Here is a 21879-nt window from a genome sequence, read left to right as displayed (position 1 = left end):
CAATCCATAACATAATTTAAAAAGTAAAATAAACATTGAAAGTAAATTGCAAGGTGAAATTCAAATTTTACTATTTTCTTTATGATGGTTCATTATAGATAATTTAAAATTCAAATTCACTCTTTCAATAAAAAATAATACCAACAAACAATATAGGGGCCGTTCGGATTGAAGGACTAGCTATATTGGATTAGATTAGATTAATCCTATAATATCATGTTCGGTTAGGTTCATACGGGCCATACAGCCTGATATTTAATCTTGGGACAATGCCATGTAGGAATAGTCTTGGATTGTAAGTCATGGCTTACTCTCTATGATAAAATTAATCTCGGGTTAACTTAATCTCGAATAATTTCATGCTTATTCTATCTTGACAACCAAACGCCCCAATAAAATAACATCAAAGCTAAATTAAAAAATATTGTGAATTTATGATTGTTTTAAGGAAAAAAAACAATTTTTTTTAGAATTAAAACTATATTTAACTAAAAATATAAATATTACTCTTATTTTGAAATTTTTAGTGGGTCCCAGTGCCGCAGTGCCCCCACTGGACCCCCTCCTTCCGTCACTGCTTACAAGTTAGTACAACCAAAGCAACACGATACACTACTAAATTAACTTAATATACTCTTGTGAGTTGTGCACTTTTTTTTTTTTTAAATATCCCATAAGAGTGTACATTTATCATTTTTTAACACTATCCAGTGTCAACTGGTTATTTCTTATCTCTACAAGAAAGTGGAGCTGTCGAAGGTAGTAAAATGTAAGCCTACAAGGACTATTCTCTGTTCTTCCGTAAAGGGTGAAAATATTATACGAGTATAGAAACGCGTATGCAAAGAGTGTCAACCACAAATGATGTTTCCAACCACCTGAAAACAAAAGTATATTAACAATACAATCTAAGAAACTCCTCAAAATTTACATTTTCTCCTTCGGCAGTCCAAAATATATTTTCCCAAATATTTCTGTCAAAACACAAAAAGCGCACACGCACATATATATATATATATATGGATATATCATCAAGCCAAGTAGGGAGTTACAAAGGTTACAAGGTCGCATGAACAACATAAATCTTACACTAAACCAAATTACGAAGCAGCTGTAAGTTCAGCGTTTGTTAACGATGAAGAGAAAAAAAAAATAACAGAATTCAATAAGCCACACACATATATCCGCAAAGAAAAGATATTGTTGTATTACCACATTAGTTTGGCTTGGTCATTCTCAGGCTAGAGAGTTGCAGAAGTGCCGAGGGCCGAACCGAGCAAGTCGTTGCAAAGAGCCTTGTTGTTGTCAGCATTGGTCGGACTGCCCCCGGAGCTACTGTTAGAGAGGGAAACAAAGGTAGATTTCTGCAGAACACCGGTGGGGGACGATCCCAGCTGAGGGCTACGGTTACAGGCTTTCAAAGATGAGAAATTTGCGCCCCCTCCTCCACCACTAGTTGTGCTCGTCAACACCTCCCCTAGTGGTCCTCCCATCGAGTTCCCCCAAACAATAGGAGACCATGCTGATTGCTTCTCGACTGGTTGACCAAGATCATGACTCACTCCCAGGCTCATATGGATAGGGTCAACCTCGTGAGAGAGCCTTAGAGTCGAGAGAGTAGATTTCTCTTGTGCAGGAGAGCTAGAGGAAGATGAGAAATCTCGAGCAATCGGGATGGACATTGAAAGTTGGGTCCAGTCCGATTTCAGTTCTTCTGGCCATGAACCAGAGGCACGGTCCGACTGATCCTTTGGCCAATCATCGATAAAATGGTGAACCGGATGTTGACTGTTTGTCTCTTTCGTGTTGAAAGAATTCGAGTTACTGCCATTCATGTAGGATATCTTTGCGGAAGGATTGAGAAGGCAATCAGAGGAGACGATCCCAAATTCTGAGTGAGATGATTCTTCAAACGGATCATGCTGCTTCTGAATGGAGAACGAGGCATCTTTAGACTTCACACCAACCGTTGGCGGTACCAAGGAGAGGCCTCGGAAGTCTTGTGATCTGCCAACGACAACGAGTCATATTTTGTTTTAGAACAACAAAAATCCAGCATGAATCACAAGAGAAGGGTACATTTCTTATAACAATCCACCTGCTAACAAGATGGTTGGTCGAAGCAGCATTAGGCTGCAGGGAATTGAGCTGATGTTGCATCGCACTGAGGCTGTTGGACGCGGTGCTGGTGGACATCACTGATGCTGATGAGGAAGAAGCAATCGATGCCACCTTTGAAGCAGCGGATCCAGAGACAGCATGGCCAGCGTGGCCTTCCACAGGCTTTCTTGAACGGTGGCGGCCCCTATTAATGTGCCTTTCACAGTATTTCTGATCAGGGACAGCATCTCTTGAGCACCGCCATTTCTTCCCATCTGTTCTCCTACACCTACCCGGCTCAGGATCATTGCTGCCGGAGAAGCCTAGATGGAAAGGACCCCACCCTACTGCACGAGCACCAAGGGTGAGCCCAAATCTCCAAATATAAGAATGCCTTCACATTATTAATTACTTCAAATACCAATATTTTAAGGGTTAATTATCATTTATGGCCTGATCTTTAACAATAGGCGAATTTAGCCTGATCTTTGCTACGTTATTATAACTATGGCCTGGTTACGTAACGGCTTCGAAGACTTGTTGATGTGGACTAACAGAGGATGATGTTGCCGTCAACTCTTGCCACATAAGACAAAACAACATCGTTTTGACTTAGTTTTGCAGTTTTTGTCTTATGTGGCGAGTCTTAACAGCCACATCATCCTCCGTTGGTCCAGATCAACAAGTCGTTGATACTGTTACATAATAACCGAGCAAACATTGGGAATTTTCGAATGTCAGATCGTAAAGTCACTATACGGGCAAAGATCATGGGGATAAACTATACAGGGACTATGAAAAAAACTTGTTCACAAAAAAGACAAAATGATTAAAGAATATCAAGAAAACATAACAAAGAAAAGATTCCAAATCAAAGATTGGAGCAGTGGAGAGGCATACAAAAATTGGAGGCGTAAGAGGCGGGCGATCCGTACGAGTAGAGGGATCTCTTGAGAGGCACAAGCAAGTTGGAAGGGACAGGGACATTAGCAACAATGTGTTTATAAATCAAAGCCTGGTGTTCCAGCTCCATCCATTGTGAAGGAGTAAACGGCCCTTTCAATCGAGAATAACTCCCACGCCCTGAATCACTTTTCAAATATCAACAAAATTTCCATCGTTTGTTTCACTTTCAACACAACATCCATAATATAACAGATAATGTTAGAGATTCATGTCAACTTCCAACTCATAATATAGGACAACAATTTCCTTATACGCGAAAAGAGATACTTATAATTTCACATAAATCTATCAATGGAAATAAGTACTAAACTAGTCTCTCTCTTTTTTCTGGATAAAACCCAAAAAATATCTTAATCAAACGGAATCTTCGACAAATAATCCTCATCTCAATTAAGTCGTGTTATGTCAAAATTACACCCTAAACACAAATCTCAGATTAAACAGTGAAAAGAATAAACAGTCAATCAAAATCTTGAACGAAAACCAATTAACAAAGTGCACTAAAATTCCCAAATTTAGCGACTTTTCTCGAAAAAATAATGTAATGATTTATGATGACGGCATACCTCCATTTCCAGTATTGGTCTCATCCTGGCAAATCGAGAAGGCGACGCTCCTGGCGGAGGCAGCAGCAGCAGCATCAGGCGTCGGCACCGGGGACGAGAAAGATAGCATCTTCTGGCCGTCATCCGGTGGCCAGAGATTGGATCTTCCGAAGGCGGCGAAAGTGTCAGAGAAATCAACTTCAGCGGGCTTGAGCATTTTGTGCGATTTCCAGTAATCCTCAGCGAGGGCAGATCTTTGGTGCTTGAGATTCACAGATCCATGGCCCTTTTCATCTCTGGGCTCAGCGGAACCCAGACAGCCTGCATTAGGAGAGGCTTGCTTGTGCCTCACCACCCCAAAATCCATTTTCCGTCACAAACCAACAAGTTTATAGGGTTCCGGTTATCCCCACAACACAGCATGAGTTCATCTCAAGCAACTTCTTTCCAAAGCAAAATATTCTAAAGAGAGAGAAGACACTTAAGGAAGAGTTTACTTATTTTCTTTTCATTTTTGTTTATATTTATATTTATATGAGGAGAAGAGAGAGAAATTATTTTAAGGAGTAGAACTATATCCTCATCTGGGAAAATAGCATGTCTAATTCAAATCTATCTACTTAAGGTAGGGGGTTTTACTTAAATATCCTTAATCATATATTGGACGACAATAAAGGAGTGTGGCATCAATTAATGCACATATAAATGGCAAAAACTTTTATATTTTGACAAATTTTATCTTCTTTATATTTTAAGGTCCAGTACCATGTTGAGTTATATTTTGATGCTACACAACTTGCATTCACATATTAAATAGCTTCATTTCAATTTAATATTCATATAGTAGTATATATTAAGAAAATATTTTTGATTTACTTCAAAAAGTAAAATTATATTTGCTTATATAATTTTACTACACCCTTATTTGATGATTCGAAAGAATGTTATTGTTGATTTTAATCAACGTTGAGTGAATTAATTTTAGGACAAACAAAACAGAATAGGAAATTTCATGTTTTGGCCAAGGGAATAGTATTTACTAAAAGTCTGACCTGAAGTTTTAAAACTTAGTTCTACCGAATCATAAATGAATTTTAGATTCTTCGTGATTTTACATGTTAACTTGAACAACTAGCTTCTCAATCGTTTAAACAAATAAATGGCCTTGAATTTATAAATACAAATAATTTGGAAAAGTCAATTAGTTTATGTTGGTTCTAATTTAAAATACACAACCCGATCTTTTTTAACATCTTACTCTCATTAAATCTACTAAAAAAATCTATTACTCCACTAGTCCCACATATAGTTGTATGTCTATTAATTATTACTTCCTCCGTCCTACGAATCTTGATACGTTTGGTTTCGACACGAAAATTAAGGAGTTGTAGATTAATGTTTTAAGTGTGTAGTTAATAAATTTAAAAGTGATAAAGTAGGAGAGAGAATGTAATAAAAGTGATAAAGTAGGAGAAAGAATGCAATAATTACTTACTTTATTTGGAAATGTATCAAAATTCGTGGGACGATCAAAAAATGAATACGTGTCAAGATTTGGACGGATTGAGTATTATATATATTAAGAAAATATAATTAATGGCCATGGAGGTATCATACAAAATTATCTTATCAAACCATTTTTGTCCATCCAAGATGAAAAGAAAAAAAAAACTTGTAATAAATTCAAGTACTAATAAAAATATATTAAAATTTATTGATAAAATTGGACTATATATTTACTATATTGATACTTTGATAGAAAGAGTTGTAAGAAAAATGGAGGATTCTCGTAATTATGGGATGAAAAACACGAGGAGATTGGGTTTCAACATCCGAACCATGTCATGTTAGTAATGTCCCATAAATTCAGTCCAAACACAATAAATGTGCATTTAAAATGTTTACGACCTTTCTTACTCAAATATTTCGACCAAACCCCACTTAGAATAAGCCAAGAAAAGTGGTTGCGATATCAATAAGGATTGCCAAGGACAAAAAGGAGTATTCATAGTCTCAATTGTTTTTTTCTTTCTTCCTTGCATTTTTTGTATACATGTTGATTTCATGTACGGACTTGTTTCTCAATAAAATGATTTCAACTTCTCTCATCTTAATTATTCAAAATCTTTTTATACTCATACCAGATCTCAATTTTTATTTTTATTTTGAAGAAACCAGATCTCAATTCAATACACTGAATTTGGAACAATTTAGATAGTAAACTAGTTTAGTGGTCGATTTGGATTGAGTATGAGAATTAAAAGACCTCTGCCTATCCAAATACAACATATAAACTTCGTAGCTACCCAAGATGATACCAAACGTGATACTGAAACACAGCAGATAGTAGATAAAAAAATAAACGCGGATACACGAAATTGGTAACCTATTTCGGTGATAGAACACCTACGTTTTGGAGGCCTCGCCCAAGGGAAAACGATTCACTATGAGAGATTAAATTACAGCAGGACTCACACAAGACTCAACGATCTATGCCTTTATAATTTCTCAAAACCTCAACACTAGTAAAACGTCGAAAGCTAGACAACACTAACTTTCTAAGTGTGAACCCCGACGAACACACTTACTCCCTTACAACTCAAAATTCAACTCTCAAAGGAGATAAACAAAAACAATACTTTGCTACCAACAAGATTAAATGCAAAGTAATAAGAAATAGAACATACACTCCAAGAAAGATATTCTAACTAATAGAAACTTGCTGCGTTCGCCAGATGCTCGAATAAATGCTCAAAAACGCAAGCAAACAAATGCTGGAGGAGATCAGCTTATATAGAGGAGAAAGCCTAAGTTTCCTTCTTGAATAAGGACTCATACTTGATAGCTTACAAGTCAATCCAATAGAAACACAAAATTCTCTTCGAAAATCACTCAAAATAGGAAACAAAGATCCTCAAGATATGATCTTATCTGCAAGAGAATATCTAAGTAAAATTCGTCTGCATCGCGGTATCACTTCTGGTATCTCGGTTGGTATCAACGACCAAAACTATATAAATGACAACCAAAGAATAGAGTATCCTACTCTAACATTCTCCCCCTTTGTCATTTATATAGACAAAACATAAAATTGCTTCAACACATTAATAAACAGCAATATGAATATAGCTCCCCCTTACTTGATAAACTCCCCCTCAAATGAACAGGGTAACGGAGCAACACAACGGATATCATCATAAATACCAACCAAGGTTAGGGAGTAATATAAAAAAGCAGTAACAACAATAACCAAGATATTAACCACCAAGTAACATCTTCTCCCCCTTTTTGTCTCAATAAATGACAAAGATCCTTAGTATAGACCAACAATAACAGCAGCAACTACCAAACCACACTCCCCCTTACTCGAAACATCTCTCCACTTTGTTGCAAAAGACACGGAGTTGCAAAACTAAACTCTAACAGGAGACATGCGTGTTCTTGTGAAAGAGCATCTTAAAGAACATGCTTTGAAGAAATACCTTCAAGGAGGGATCAAGTGTCTTATGAACGACTATAGGAGTGACTTCTGGAACAGTTGCTGTAATAGGTACCGGTACCGTGACTGAATGTTGTGATATGATTTCTCCATTAGTTCCAGTAGTTACAGGAACATGTACCGAATTATGTACCCACTTCTTCTGAAATTTTCTCTTCTTCTTCTTCTCCCATTCATAAGATGATCTATGAAATTATATGAGGTTGACTGATCTTTTCTCTAGAATAACCAATGCCCACCTTGCAACGTCCTCGAGTAGTAATAACTTTATTAGATCGATAAGTTCTTGTATTCGTCATCTTCCTTCTATCATCGAGATAAAATCTGCAACGAGATTTGATGTGCCCACGACGACCACAATAATGAAAAATAAGAACAAATGAATTATTCCCATGATGAGAAGCGTACCGAACCTATCGACTTGACACAAACTGTGAATTATGAGAGTGAGTCAGAGTCTTCTTCATGTTGATAGAATTTTCAACCGACTTATTGTTCTGACCATGAGATTTGACTTCATCTTGCTTGTCTTTTTCTTTCTCTTTGGCAGGAACAAACATGCTTTGATTAAATGCATCCGTGGGTTTCCTTTGATGATTCTCATAGCTAACATCAGCCTTGTTATTGGAACATTGACCGATTTCCAGAACTCGATCAAGTTTCTTCGTACCTGAATTCATCATCTTCACAAGCTTTTGATGATGTTCCAACTCCTTAACTTTAAGAGCCATGGCTTGGTGTTGAATGTTGATATCAGTTTGGAGCTTGTCAACCATCAGTTTCAATTCATCAAGTTCTTTAGTAACATCTGAAAGTTGGGACGATAATGATCTATTTAACTCCAGTACATCCACACACTTCTTATGCATAGTTTCATAATTTCTAGCCAGATAATCTTCAGCAGGTTCGTCAGTATCACTGTCAATATCTTCTGCATCAATGGCTGAGTCAGTTGCCAAAGCCTGTATCTCCTCTTTTTCGGCAGTAAGTGCAACAGTATCACCTTCTGTATCAGCATCTGTAGTAGCAAACACTTCACTCGTCAGCTTTTTTCTGGGCTTTTCATGTCCTTCAGTGCCACTGGAAACACACCATCCTACTCTGTGGATCGTCATCAAACACACGAAAAGAGCAACAAGATAGGTAGCAGAATCACAGGATCAACATACGAACACACTTACTCCTTTACAACTTAAAATTCAACTCTCAAAGGAGATAAACAAAAACAATACTTTGCTACCAACAAGATTAAATGCAAAGTAATAAGAAGCAGAACATACACTCCAAGAAAGATGTTCTAACTAATAGAAACTTGCTGCGTTCCCCCAATGCTTGAATAAATGCTCAAAAAAGAAGGCAAACAAATGCTGGAGGAGATTAGCTTATATAGAGGAGAAAGCCTAAGTTTTCTTCTTGAATTAGGACTCATACTTGATAGCGCTCTAGTCAATCCAATAGAAACACAAAGATCTCTTCGAAAATCACTCAAAATAGGAAACAAAGATCCTCAAGATATGATCTTATCTGCAAGAGAATCTCTAAGTAAAATTCATGTGCATCGCGGTATCACTTCTGGTATCTCAGTTGATATCAACAATCAAAACTATATAAATGACAACCAAAGAATAGAGTATCCTACTCTAACAAGAAACACTCAAATTATTTGCCACCTAGATTCTTTTATATAAAGCAACAATATTATAGCTTTATGGAGTATTAATTAACTAAATAATCAACTGAAAATGGGTTTTGTCCAGAAGTATTTATTTAAATAATATAGGAGTACTTTTTGTTGATATTTATATTTTAATTATAATTTTTTTTAATGTAGTCAAGAATGATTATGTAGATAAGATTAACAAAATACATAAACAAGTTCAAATACCATATCTAAATATTTATTTTGATGGTATATTGTTGGTCCAATGCGAGTAAATATTATTCATGTATGGAAGGAATATATCAGATATAAACTTTTGAGTTGTCTTTTAATTTTAGTTAAAGATAAGACTTAGAGGGTGTTTGGCTGAGCTTATTTTAAAGAGCTTATAAGCTCTTGGAGCTTATAAGATGTTTCAAGAACTTATAAGATGTAATTTTTAAGAGCCTTATAAATTGTCAAAGTGTTTGGATAATTGAGCTTATAAGCTAAAGAGAGAATTTTTTGTTAGAGAGAGAAAATATTTTTTTAGAGAGAGAAAATCGAAGAAAAATGAAGTTGAATGATATATAATGAAAATAATAAATTATAGTTAAAAAATATTTGTAAAATGATTGTTGCATATGAGATTATAAAAAAATAAGTTGAGGTAGAGGAACTTATTTTTTGGGGAGCTTATAAGCTCTTAGAGCTTATTTTTGGAACTTATAAGTTGTTTGAGAGCTTATTTTGCCAAACACTTTAAATGAACTTATAAGCTCCTAAACAGCTTATAAGCTGTTTTAAAGAGCTTATAAGCTCAGCCAAACACCCTCTTAACAAGCTAACACATATCACTAGTTTCAAGTGATTCAAAATCAGTACACAAAGAGTGAGTTGATTTTGTCCAAATTATTTATTTTATTGGATAAGATATAAATTAGCTAATCTATTGACAATTTGTCTATCAGTTCGAGAGAATTGAACTAGAGTGCGGAATGTGATGATTAAGTTTATTTAAAAAAATATTTTTTAAAATATTAAGTTCAAATCATGCAACTTAGTCAGTTTGGGTGCAGTTCAGCTGACTGAGTTAAATTGATTGTTATCCTAATGTGTTAGCGTGTTGAGTGATGGCAGTTCAATAACACAACATTTAAAGTACAAAATTTAAAGCACGCAAATTTTTTAACTGATGAGGATGGAATTAGGAATCCCCTTTTTATACAGAAAGCCCAAATAATGTTTACGAAGCTTATCTAGGGCCCAAGTATACAAGTCCAGACATGGCTCGAAATAATCTCTTATATTCGTATTGTTTTAATATTGTCTCACGTTTAAACCCATAGTTGATACTCCCTCCGTCCCACGAAGCATGACACAGTTTCCTTTTTGGTCTGTCCCACGAAGCATGACACGTTTCTAAAAATGGCAAAAAATTTACCCTTTATTCATATTTTCACTTTTTCACCTACCACACTTAACACACAAAATACCAATTTCTTAATTCCCGTGCCGAAAAGAAGTGTGTCATGCTTCATAGGACGGAGGGAGTAGATCTGAAGCAACTTCAAAATCCAGGTTCGGCATAGTTGAGTAATATAATTTGACAGAGCTGGGAAAATTTGAAGAAAGAACGAAGTCAGATCTGAAGGCGAAAGTCGAATTTAATGAAGATACCAAGATGTCGAGCATCCTCCAAGATTGATCAGATCTGATCACCATTGTCAGATTTGAAAGATACAAAATGTATTTAGACTAAGTACTTTTTTTTTCTTACATGTGTTTTTTTCACTGAATTTTTGTCAGAAAATTTTTAACGAGTCTTGGGCCAAGGGACCTCCATTAATGAGCCCTCGGCCTTAAGTTTTAACATTATGTTTAAGAGGTATTTGAATGTAAATACACGAACTTTCAGTATTTTCTGGTTTTTCCATGAGCTTTATTATTCCCTCCGTCCACGAAAGAACTAGCTAGGAGGGAGTGACATGTGTTTTAAGAAAAAAAGTTATTGAGTGTATTTAGAGTGGAGAAAAAGTTATTGAGTGTAATGGGAGTGTGAAAATGTGTTGTAATTAGGATTAGGAGTTGAGAAAAAGTAAAAAGTAAGAGTAAATTTTATATTATAAGTGGTGGGGTATAATCCCAAAATAGGTAGGAAGTTCTTTTGTGGACGTCCCAAAATGGGAAAGATAGGAAGTTCTTTCGTGGAAGGATGGAGTATTTGAATATAAATACTCAAACTTTGCGTTCGTCTGATTTTTTTCCACGGCGAGCAATTTCAATCAAATTGTAATTGACTTGGCTTTTTTATATGGCATATTATTTTCTACGTGGTGTACATGTGGCAATTTTTAATTTAAGTTATTTGTGTGTAAATACACGGACTTTCAACATTTTCTATTTTTTCCCATTAACTTAATACTCTTCTCATTTTTCCCACGAAAATCATTTATCCTCGAACTTGCAATATTAGTTATGGTTAAAATATTAATTTAATTTTTTTATTGTGTTGAGAAATTGAAAATAATATTTGGATCCAAAAATTCTATCATGGCATATTTCTCAATGAGTTTGTACTTAATTAGTTATGGTAAAAATGTTAATTTAAATTTTTATTATGTTGAGAAATTGAAAAGCTTTAATATGATAATTGGATCCAAAAATTCTATCATTGAGTGAGAAATATGAGGGAAATGAATTTCATGGGAAAAATAAGAGAAACATGAAGTTCATTGGAAAAATAGAAAATGCTGAAAGTTCGTGTATTTACACGCAAATGACTCAAAAAAATAATTAAGGTCGTCGGCTGGTCATTCCATGGTGGCAGCTTTGATGGACACGTCAACATTAATTTAAGGTAAAATAAGTTTTATGGGAAAAATCAGATTAGTATAAAATTTGTGTATTTATATTCAAAAAATAAAGTTCAGAGAAACTTATTCTACATCCACGAATATGATAAACAAGTGAATCCACTTACCTTTGTGATTCCTTGTTTAGAGCTGCGAGTTAGCTGATCATTTTGGACCAAAATTATTGGTACCTATAACTGGTCCATGCATAGACCGTGATTAAAAAATCTTACTTGTTTTCAAACAACAAACAAATGTTGCTTATTTGTGTTTTACTTCTAACAAACAATCCTAACTTCTTATAGAATTGTGATTATTTGAAGGTTTGATTCCAGTTAAGAGCAAACTGTTATAATTAGGGAGAATGTATTGTTGGAATTACAAGCTTGCGAGCGTTTACAATGTAAAGAAATGTAGAAAATCATAATACAAATAAATAAACTATATCTAAATTACACGGAAATGAAAATAGGACAAATAGAAGGCCGAGTCGAGGAAGATCTTCTATCCGCAAGACGAGATACGTCCCGGTAGTGCTCTCGGTGTGGCGTGTCGTCTCCAAAGATGAAATGGCTTCGTCTCGTAGGTAGCAGCAACGCAGACCAATGAGCTCCATTGAAATGGAACGAGGCAAGGACAGAGCTCTGGACTAAATGAATGCAGAGTGCAAAGTGAGCTTGTATGCGGGAATTTTCTGTGGGTGGATGCATGGAGTGGTTGTCCTGTCTCTCCCATCCAATAATGACGGTAGTTATGTTGTGGGAAGCTTCTATTGGGAGACCACCCATGTGTGCACTTATAGGCCCAAACGGATTGGGCCTCATTCTTTAGGTCGAGAAATCATTGGTCCAAAAAGATAAGGTCCGATGGGAGTTATGGTTAGGCCCAAAGGCCAGCCTAAAGACCAATTTCCAAGATCCAAGTCCACGGCCGCAGTCGGGCATCGGGCAACGGGTGACGGGGTTGGGGCCGGGTGCCGGGAGCTGGGGGTCGGGGTCGAGCCAGTGGCAGCGGCGCGCGCGTGTGGGCTTTACAATCCCTCACGTGTGCACACAGTTTTATTACATGCTCTGATGTAATAACTTTTATACTGTAATAAATGTTATCCACAAATCAATGTGGGATAAGCATTAATATCTCTTTAATGCTTATCATTTCCCACAACTCCACATTTCAAGTAACCAACTTTAATTAATTATTTCTCACTCACCAGAAATCGATTTTGAGTAAATAAATATACTTCGATCTTCTACTCGGAACGTAGATTGATCCTGTACCATTTAATTATGTTAAATTAAATGTTTTCGGTACTAAAAAATTAATCAAATATTGATCAACTTATAACCAATTTCCTACAATCCCCCACATGAGTGGAAATAGTCAATTTGCATATGCAGACACAAGCTCTGTTCTCAAGAGACCTTAGTGCATTAGAATAGGTGGTTTGCGGCTTTGAACCATCCTTAGTTAATACTATCAGATATACCGGTGAATTGGTAGAAGTCGATGTCTTTGAACCATTTCTCCTTCGTGTATACCGAGACAACACACACTAACGCCTCAACCTCATTTCGTTCTCACGTTTTTGTCCGCTATGGGCCCTGGACAGCTCTTTGGATTCATAAGTGTTAGGTCGATGCGACCCCCACATCTCACTTATATAGGTGATTCTTTCCCGAGTATCCTGATATACTAAACTTCCTAGAGGTGTTTAGGAATCATTAAAAGTCAAAGACTTAACCTTACCACTAAGCATGTTTCAACACTCAGTTGCTATATATTCTAGGGAATGCAAGTAGTCGAGTGTTCTATTCGGACTCTTATAACTTAGTTTTTCTATTTAACCAAGTTCTTGGGATCTCCAGTCATCATGGTTGGGTTACCACTATAATTGTCCTTATTTTATGGATTTTACACTCATTACCTCTAGCAGCTTAGACATTTGATCTCGTCTTAAAGCTTTAGTTAGCGGATCAACCAGATTATCCGTTGACCTTATGTGTCAATCGAGATAACTCCACTTTCGATCAAATGTCTTACGGTATTATGTCGTCGACGTATGTGTCGAGACTTACCGTTGTATAACCCACTTTTCGCCCTACCAATAGTTGCTTGGCTATCGCAGTTTATCATAACTGGCGGCACGGGTTTAGACCAACATGGAATATATTCTAGAAAGTTTCGCAGCCATTCGGCTTCTTCACCTACTTTGTCCGAAGCGATAAATTTTGATTCTATGGTGGATCTAGCAATACATGTCTGTTTCGTAGATCTCCACGAGACAGCTCTTCCCCCTATAGTGAACACGTAACCACTCGTTGATAACGAGTCTTTCGCGTCGAATATCCAATTTACATCACAGTACCCTTCAAGTACCGGGGGTATCTCATGTAGTGTATTCCAAAGTTTAGAATATACCTTAAGTATCTCAAAACTCTCACAAGTGATCTCTAGTGTTCTTTACTTGGATTACTTGTATAGCGACTCAACTTGTCATCAAGCATGCAAGGTCAAGTCGAGTGCAATTTGTAATATACATAAGGCACCCAATGATTATTGCATATTCTTCCTGTGCAATAGGATCACCCATATTCTTCTTCAAGTGAACATTGAGTTCCAATCGAGTTTTTATAGACGCTTTATCAAATGCATTGAACTTTTTGAGCACTTTCTCGATGTAGTGAGATTGTGTCAATGTTATTCCATCAGTTGTCCAGAGAATTTTCATTCCAACGATTACATCAGCCAACCCCATGTCTTTCATGTCAAAATTTCTTTTTAATATGTTTTTCGTATCATTTATAATACGATTATTGCTTCTCATAATCAACATCTCGTCTACATAAAGACAGACCAAAACATACCCGTTATCTGTGCTTTTGATGTAGACACATTTGTCACATTCGTTGATTTTGAAGCCATTTGATTACATGACATTGTCAAATTTCAAGTGCCATTGCAACAATGCTTGTTATAATTCAAATAGAGACTTTACTAGTTTGCATACCTTATTTTCTTGTCCAGGTACTACAAACCCTTCAGGTTGCTCCATATATACTTCTTATTCTAGATCACCGTTTAAGAACGCAGTTTTAACATCCATTTGGTGAATCTCAAGATTGTGCAAAGCATCAATCGCGAGAAGCACACGAATGGAAGTAATCCTTGTCACCGGTGAATAGGTATCGAAAAAATTGTACCCCTCACGCTGCTTAAATCCTTTAACTACTAAGCGCGCTTTGTACTTGTCAATTGATACATCTGCCTTATATTTTCTATTAAGGATCCATTTGCATCTTAAGGGTTTACAACCTTCTGGCAAATCAACCAACACCCAAGTGTGGTTTTACATAATGGAGTCAATTTCACTCTAGACAGTTTTCCTCCAGAGTAATCCATCAGGTCTAGAAAAGCCACTTTAATAGACCCGAGCTCTTCATCTAACATGAAGGCAATATATTCAGGACTGAAGTCCTTGGCAATTCTGCCTCTCTTTCTACGTCTCCGTTCTAACACTTCAGGATTAGAGCCCGGTCGCTTTCGCGATTCGGGTACTATCTCAACAGGATCAAAACTCGTTGTTTCTTCCCTAGTACTATTGCTAGTACTAGCTTCTTGTTTTCCTTGTCTTTATAAGGAAAGATATTATCAAAATAAACAGCATTATTTGATTCCATTGTCATTCCCACAGTTATTGTTTGTATGTCTGACTTGTGAACCAGAAAGCGATGTGCATTGCTATTCAGTGCATGCCTAATAAAGATACAGTCGATTGTTTTAGGACCAATTCTAACTTGTTTGGGTGGAGACACTTGCACCTTAGCTTGACACCCCCACACTTTTATATATTTGTATGAAGACTTTCTTCCTTTCCATAACTCATAGGTAGTGACGTCTCTTCCCTTGAGTGGAATTTTATTGAGGATATAATTTGCTGATAGAACAAGTTCCTCCCACATGTTCTAAGATAACCCAAAATTAATCAATATGACATTCATCATCTCTTTAAGAATTCGATTCTTGCGTTCAACAACTCCATTAGATTGAGATGGATATGGAGTAGTTGTTTGATGTATTATACCATATAACACCTATCAATTTTAAATTAATGTGTCATTACTAAAATGACGTCGTTTGGCGAGTGGTCCTCTAAACAACGTCGTTTTACGAATTAAATCCCTCAATTTAGGTTTTTTTTTCATTTTTACATATGTAAATTTCTGGGTTGAAGGAAATTAGAGCGATTTTCGTAGAGAAGGGAAGGGTGGAACGACCATCTGTTGAAGGAGACCCGACCACCTGCTCGAAATTGCAGGGGGGAAGGGGGCAATTTCTAGGGAAAAATGAGGCCTCGCCAGAGACGAAGGGATGACGTTGTCGGGCACCAAATTCTTTACCATCAAAGGGCGTAGCTGCAACAATGGAAAGGCAAAAAATAGGAGTTCCCAACATCAATTCCTTCAGACCAGATCCGCTATCACAGTTTAGCCCGAGACCAAGGCCAACAACTAATTCCCCTTAGACCAGGTAGGTCCGCTATTGTAACAGCCCGGTTCCAAACTTGACGGCTATCCTCACAAACCAAGTCGAGTGTTTTCTAGCGTGTTTTTGTCCTCACTCACACGCTCCCCGATAAACTTCTCAGGGGGCACCTATCCTGGAATTGCTCCAAGCCAAGCACGCTTAACCTTAAAGTTTCTTCCATGTGGGCACCAGAAAAGAAGATACACCTTGTTGATATGAGTAGCACCTATCAAATCATTTAAGCTCTCCTCGAATATGCAGTCTTACATGCATATTCTCATAATCCCTCTCGTTCAGGTGTGTTTCGGTTCATCTCTGCACCCCTCCGCTTGGAAGTCTTAATCTGAGCCGTTCTTTGTCCGTTCCTCTTTTGCACTGGCGATCACTCCGTACTTCGTCCCTGGGCGTCACAGCTATCCCCTCAGTAACGACGCATTTGATGCTGCAACACCCATCTGAGCAACCCTCTGTAGAAACGCTTTTGCTGATAGAACTGGCTGTGGTGCTAGTGGATACTGGCATACTACCTACGCTCTTGCCTCACTGTTCCAAGAATTGACGACCCTTAATTTAGGGCAGTGGCGACGCAAATGAAAGAAGGAAGATAAAAGATAATCAACAAAACCCTAGAAATTCGAAATGGGAAATCAAACAAAAGGTTTGAAGTTTAAACCTAATTTCGTGATTTCAAACTGTGACGCCCCAATTTTCTTATTAAATAAAAAGAAGTACTTTGATTGAAAATAATAAGATTTCAATATTTAAATAACTAAAACCCAAATCCAACAGAGAAAAGTAAATAAACATCATAAATTGAGTCTTTATTTTAATTGAAAATAAAATATTATTTATTCTTTTATCTTGACCATCACTCGCCCTGCCTCTCATCGCCCGAGTCATCTCCTGAAAAAGATATTGTTTTGGGGTGAGTACAATAAACTCAGTGGCCGGGGTGCATTTATCCATATTATAAGAATCACAACAAAATATAAGTGTAATAAAAATTGTCTGCTCTTTCATATTGCCCGAAAGCAATAACTTTCTGTCTCTTAGCCCGAAGGCTATATAACTTTCTGTCTCATATAGCCCGTAGGCTATAACTTTCTTTCTCATATAACCCGTAGGCTATAACTTTCTGTCTCATATAGCCCATAGGCTATAACTTTCTGTCTCATATAACCCTTAGGTTATAACTTTATGTCTCATATAACCCGTAGGTTATAACTTTCTGTCTCATAGCCCGGAGGCTCTGCCTGCTTCTCACACATATAAATTGAGTAAAACGTATAATAAGAATAAATATTAAATGCAACGTTATAACCCCACCTTAACTTCTCTTGAGCAAAACTCGCAATTAAATAATTAAGTCTTGCGCGCCGTTCCTAAAATGAATTATAAAATCATAATTAAAATATGTTTGACTAATGAATGCACATGATCATGAATATATATATATATATATATATATATATATATATATATATATATACATACTTGCATAAAAACTGCACACATATATATAAACAAAATTCTTTTATACTCCCTCCGTCCATGAATTAAAGCCCCGCTTTGGTGTGGGTACAGAGACGAAGAAAACTGAAAAAGGTGATGTGGATGAAATAAAAGGGTAGTGATTAATAGATTAGATTACTTTTACTAATCTTAGATTAGGAGATCACTATTGCTTTGTTGAATTATTCTCTTTTTTCTCTCCCTGTCTCTGTTCTCGTTGATCTCTCTCTCTCCCTCTCCCTCTCCCTCCTGCCACCGTCTTCACATCTCAAGTGAAAATATTGAAGAAACCAAGTCAAACTAAAATGACCAAGATTTTGTTGGGATTAAGTTTTGGGCAGGAAATCAAATCCCACAAATCCAAGATAACTACGCCCAAAACCCCCAAGTGAACAAATTTCATCAAAAAAAAAAAAAAATCAACCGCAGACAAAACTAAGAACACCACATCCAAGATCAGTTGAGAAAGAGAGGTAACAAAAAACTCCTCATTTGAAAATTCAGTGAATACCCACTTCACAAACTACTCGAAGCAGCCAAACAACACATAAATTAGAATTCTAAACAAATGCAGAGCCCCCAAGGATATACCCTCAAGGACATGAGCCCTAACTCCTTTCTTCATGGATGAATTTCGGCCTTCAATGGCGGCCTGGGCTCCGATTAGGAGATTTTGAAAGCCGCCACTTTGGATTCCAACAGGAACAACTCTGATTCAGAGAGATCGAAGCTCGCTGCATCGGATTTCGGCAGGAACGGCGCCGATTCAGAGAGATCGAAGCCGCCGCTTCGGATTTTGGTAGGAACGACGCTGATTCAGAGATATCGAAGTCGCCGCTTCGGATTTCGTCACCGCCGACTTCGATTCAGATAGATCGAAGGTTGGGAATTCCGTCATCGTCTGACAGATTCAGAGAGAGGGAAGCCCTCAGCTTCGTATTCCGGCGATTCAGAGAGAGGGAGGCGCGCTGCTTTGAATTTCCGGCTGCATCGCCTTCGATCCAGATAGAGGGAGGCGCGCTGCTTCGGAACGGCGCCGATTCCAGAGAGACGAAGACAAAGAAAGAATGGCTGGTAGATCTAGGGTTAATTCAAGAGAGAGAAAGATGAAGAGATCGGATGGAATTCTCTAGAATGGCATAAATGAAGTGCCGATTTTTAACTTATTTAATTAGTTAGTGTTAGTGAATTAATTAAGGTAAAATTTAAGTGGGTTAAAAAATGAGGAGGAATAATTAATGGCAAAGGGTAGTAATTTTAAATAGCAAGGAAAGGTAAAAGGGTATAAAAAGCAGAATGGGGCTTTAAATTGTGAACAAATTTTTAAGGGCAAGTAGGGCTTTAAATTGTGGACGGAGGGAGTACTAGTGTACTACTTATAATTAATTACATTTAAAAAATTCAGCATGTGTGTATATATGCGCTTACATAAAAGGAAATTTCAAACTCTTAAAAATAAGCATATGTATATATATTATATATAGATCTGCGTATATATGAACAAAATTTCTTTTCCACTTATATATATATATATATATATACACGTAGAAGACTCCCTAATAAATATTCATGCTTAAAATAAATGAAAAGTTATATATATGCCACTCATGTTTATAGTATAAACTAGGTAATCATTACATATTATATATATATATATATATATAATACATATATGCAGCAGTAACATGTTAGGATTAGGAGAAAAATTAAAAAAAAACATTGCAAGACTACATGTACGAAAAATCTGACACAAAGCTAGGGAATAAAGAAAATGGTGTTCCCTATTCGAAAATGGCTGAGTGGAAAAAAATGAGATATTGTTCTTCTCTTTGGCGAGAAAGAACAGCAACACAAATATTAGAGAAGAAGCTGCAAGATAGAGAGTTTACCTCATCCAGAAGAAGAGTTCGGTGATTGTTTTTTTTAAGTGTGAGAAAGGAGGTGAAAGTAGTTGTTATTTATACAAGAGGTTGAGGGTTTATTTTTGGAAAGAGTATCAATCAGTTATTCTTCCCATGACTTCACAAGGAAAGCTTGACTAGGGTAAAATTTTGCAGCTGTAACTATGAACGAAAATAAAATAAAATAAAATAAAGGAAGTGTGCAAAACCTTACACTATTTTTCTTCGGGCTCAAGAAATGGGCTTCATAAATTAAAAGAATTGGATTTTCTCAATAGATAGCTATTTGGACTTTATTAAAAAAAATATGTAGTATATAAAAGAGAAATTAAAAATATAACTATAGAAATAATAGCAATAGGTAAAATAAATAATGCTTTGAATTTCTTATAATTAAATGCTCATGCTCATGCAATATCTAGGCGCGATTTATAAGACTTAAAATTTAATTAACGAAAAAATAAGAATAATAATAATTTAAAGATAAAAAATAAATTTCTTTGTAGTAAAAAAATTTTGGGTCACTACACAAACGAAACGGCATCATTTATAGTTAAAGAAAAGACGTCGTTTCATGTGCCGGACGGTGAAATAAGTGGCACACTTCTGGCTGCCACATAGGATCCACATCAACATCAAATTGGGAGAAATTCAATTTTATGGAAAAATTGTAACACTTGCAAAGTTCATGATTAAAAATGTGAATTTCAAAGTTCATGTACAGAATGGAAAAGTGACTAAAGTTCGTGTATTTTGGTGCAATTAACCCTAAATACATCATATATTTAGTTATTTTTACTTTTGAATATTGTCGTTCTTTTAACAGAAAATTAATACTTTAAATTATAGACTATTTTTATTTTCTCAAAATAATCTTGATATAGGAATCCTATCAATTAAATATCGAACCATCATAATTTAACAATTAATTATGTCGGTTGCAAAATGTCGATGTGGTTGCCTGGATAATAAGTGAAATTGCATGAACTTTTATGACTTATTAATTAGAAAATAACATGAATATTATGTAAAAATTTAAATCCAAAATTTGTGAAAAGTATTCTATCTGTTTAGTTCAAAACGACATGTATTCTATTTTAGATTTTCCTATTATAAAGGATTTGTTTTCATAAATGATAAAATTTAATCCTTAAAAAAATATAGATTATATCACTTTTAACCAATTTATACAATCTTTCTAATTTATGTGCTCAAAATTTTTGAACAACTTATAATAAGACGGAGGAAGTAAAAATTATTTCATGACACCACAATGTGAGGCTGCTGTTAGAAAAATCTAAGTAAATAAATACTTCATCCATCCCATTACAAATGTCTCACTTTTCATAATAGGATGTCCCATTACAAATGTCTCATTCCATATTTGGCAATGTATTCGCTCTCTATATCTAATATTTAAATAATTTCCAACAACTCACTTTATCTATTTTGTACACATTTTTTAATCTATGTGCCAAAAAATAATAGGACATTTGTAAATGGGACAGAGGGAGTATGACTGATGGAGTGAAAAAGAATGACAAGGTTGGAACGGCGAGCCTATTGTCGGATGAGATGAGATCTAACATTTCATAATTTTCTACGCGTAATTGTATTTTATTTTATTTTATTATTTTAATAATATTTTTATTAAAAATTATTTTAATAGTATAAATTATATATATTTATTTTAAAGGAATTAAATTAAAAAAATTTATGTATCATAACTTTGAATTTATCAACTCTACTAGTGAATTATTAACTAATAAAAGTGAAATTAAATAATACTCTCTTCATCCCAATGATAATGACTCATTACTGTTCAGCACAGTTATTTAGAAGAAGAGTGAATAAAGACTAAAAGTGATAGAAAGTTATGGAGCCCAAAATATTTTATAAGAAAATGTGGTTTTCTTTTGTAGAACAAGTCATTATTAATGGGACAACGAAAAATGAAAGTGAGTCATTTGCAATGGGACGAAGAGAATAATAATATAGTCTAATTGGATGGAAAAATTAGGGGTTTGCATCAGTTTCATTCGGTTTTCAACTAATCCAAAATTTTAACAATCAAGAACCTAATCAAAATGGAAATCCTTGGACCAACCGACTCAATCTGGAAAACCAACTCTAAATCGATCGATTTTGGTTGGTTTTCCAAACCGACCGAATTGTTCTCCAAATTATTTTTTCTCGAAAACATCTATTTCTTCAATGGCTTCCGACATGGAAAATATCGACCTCTCCAGCAGATCATTTCTTACCTCCGTTGATTGGTAAGACTCCACCTTATCTCATCATCATCTTCTCTCTCTCTCTCTCTTTCACATAGTTTTAG

At 35.7% G+C, this 21879-nt stretch overlaps 1 protein-coding gene across 2 annotated transcripts; it reads right to left on the bottom strand.

Moving 5' to 3' along the window:
* Nucleotides 1-1006: 1006 nt before the first annotated feature.
* Nucleotides 1007-4220, bottom strand: LOC131001826 (growth-regulating factor 1-like). Of its 2 annotated transcripts, none has more exons than XM_057928427.1 (4): nucleotides 3633-4220; nucleotides 3001-3183; nucleotides 2099-2447; nucleotides 1007-2007 (listed from the first exon to the last, which is right to left on the bottom strand). In XM_057928427.1, the coding sequence occupies exons 1-4, from the start codon at nucleotides 3976-3978 to the stop codon at nucleotides 1242-1244; spliced, it is 1644 nt and encodes a 547-aa protein (XP_057784410.1). In that variant the 5' UTR covers nucleotides 3979-4220; the 3' UTR covers nucleotides 1007-1241. The 2 variants fall into 2 exon arrangements, with proteins under 2 accessions (XP_057784410.1, XP_057784411.1); XM_057928428.1 differs by having other exon boundaries at nucleotides 2099-2444; nucleotides 3633-4192.
* Between the last annotated feature and the right edge of the window lie 17659 nt (nucleotides 4221-21879).

The sequence above is a fragment of the Salvia miltiorrhiza genome, chromosome 8 (assembly GCF_028751815.1).
Source record: "Salvia miltiorrhiza cultivar Shanhuang (shh) chromosome 8, IMPLAD_Smil_shh, whole genome shotgun sequence".
Taxonomy (NCBI): domain Eukaryota; kingdom Viridiplantae; phylum Streptophyta; class Magnoliopsida; order Lamiales; family Lamiaceae; genus Salvia; species Salvia miltiorrhiza.
Note: the sequence above shows the minus strand (reverse complement) of the source record. Positions and strands in the feature narration are given on the sequence as shown.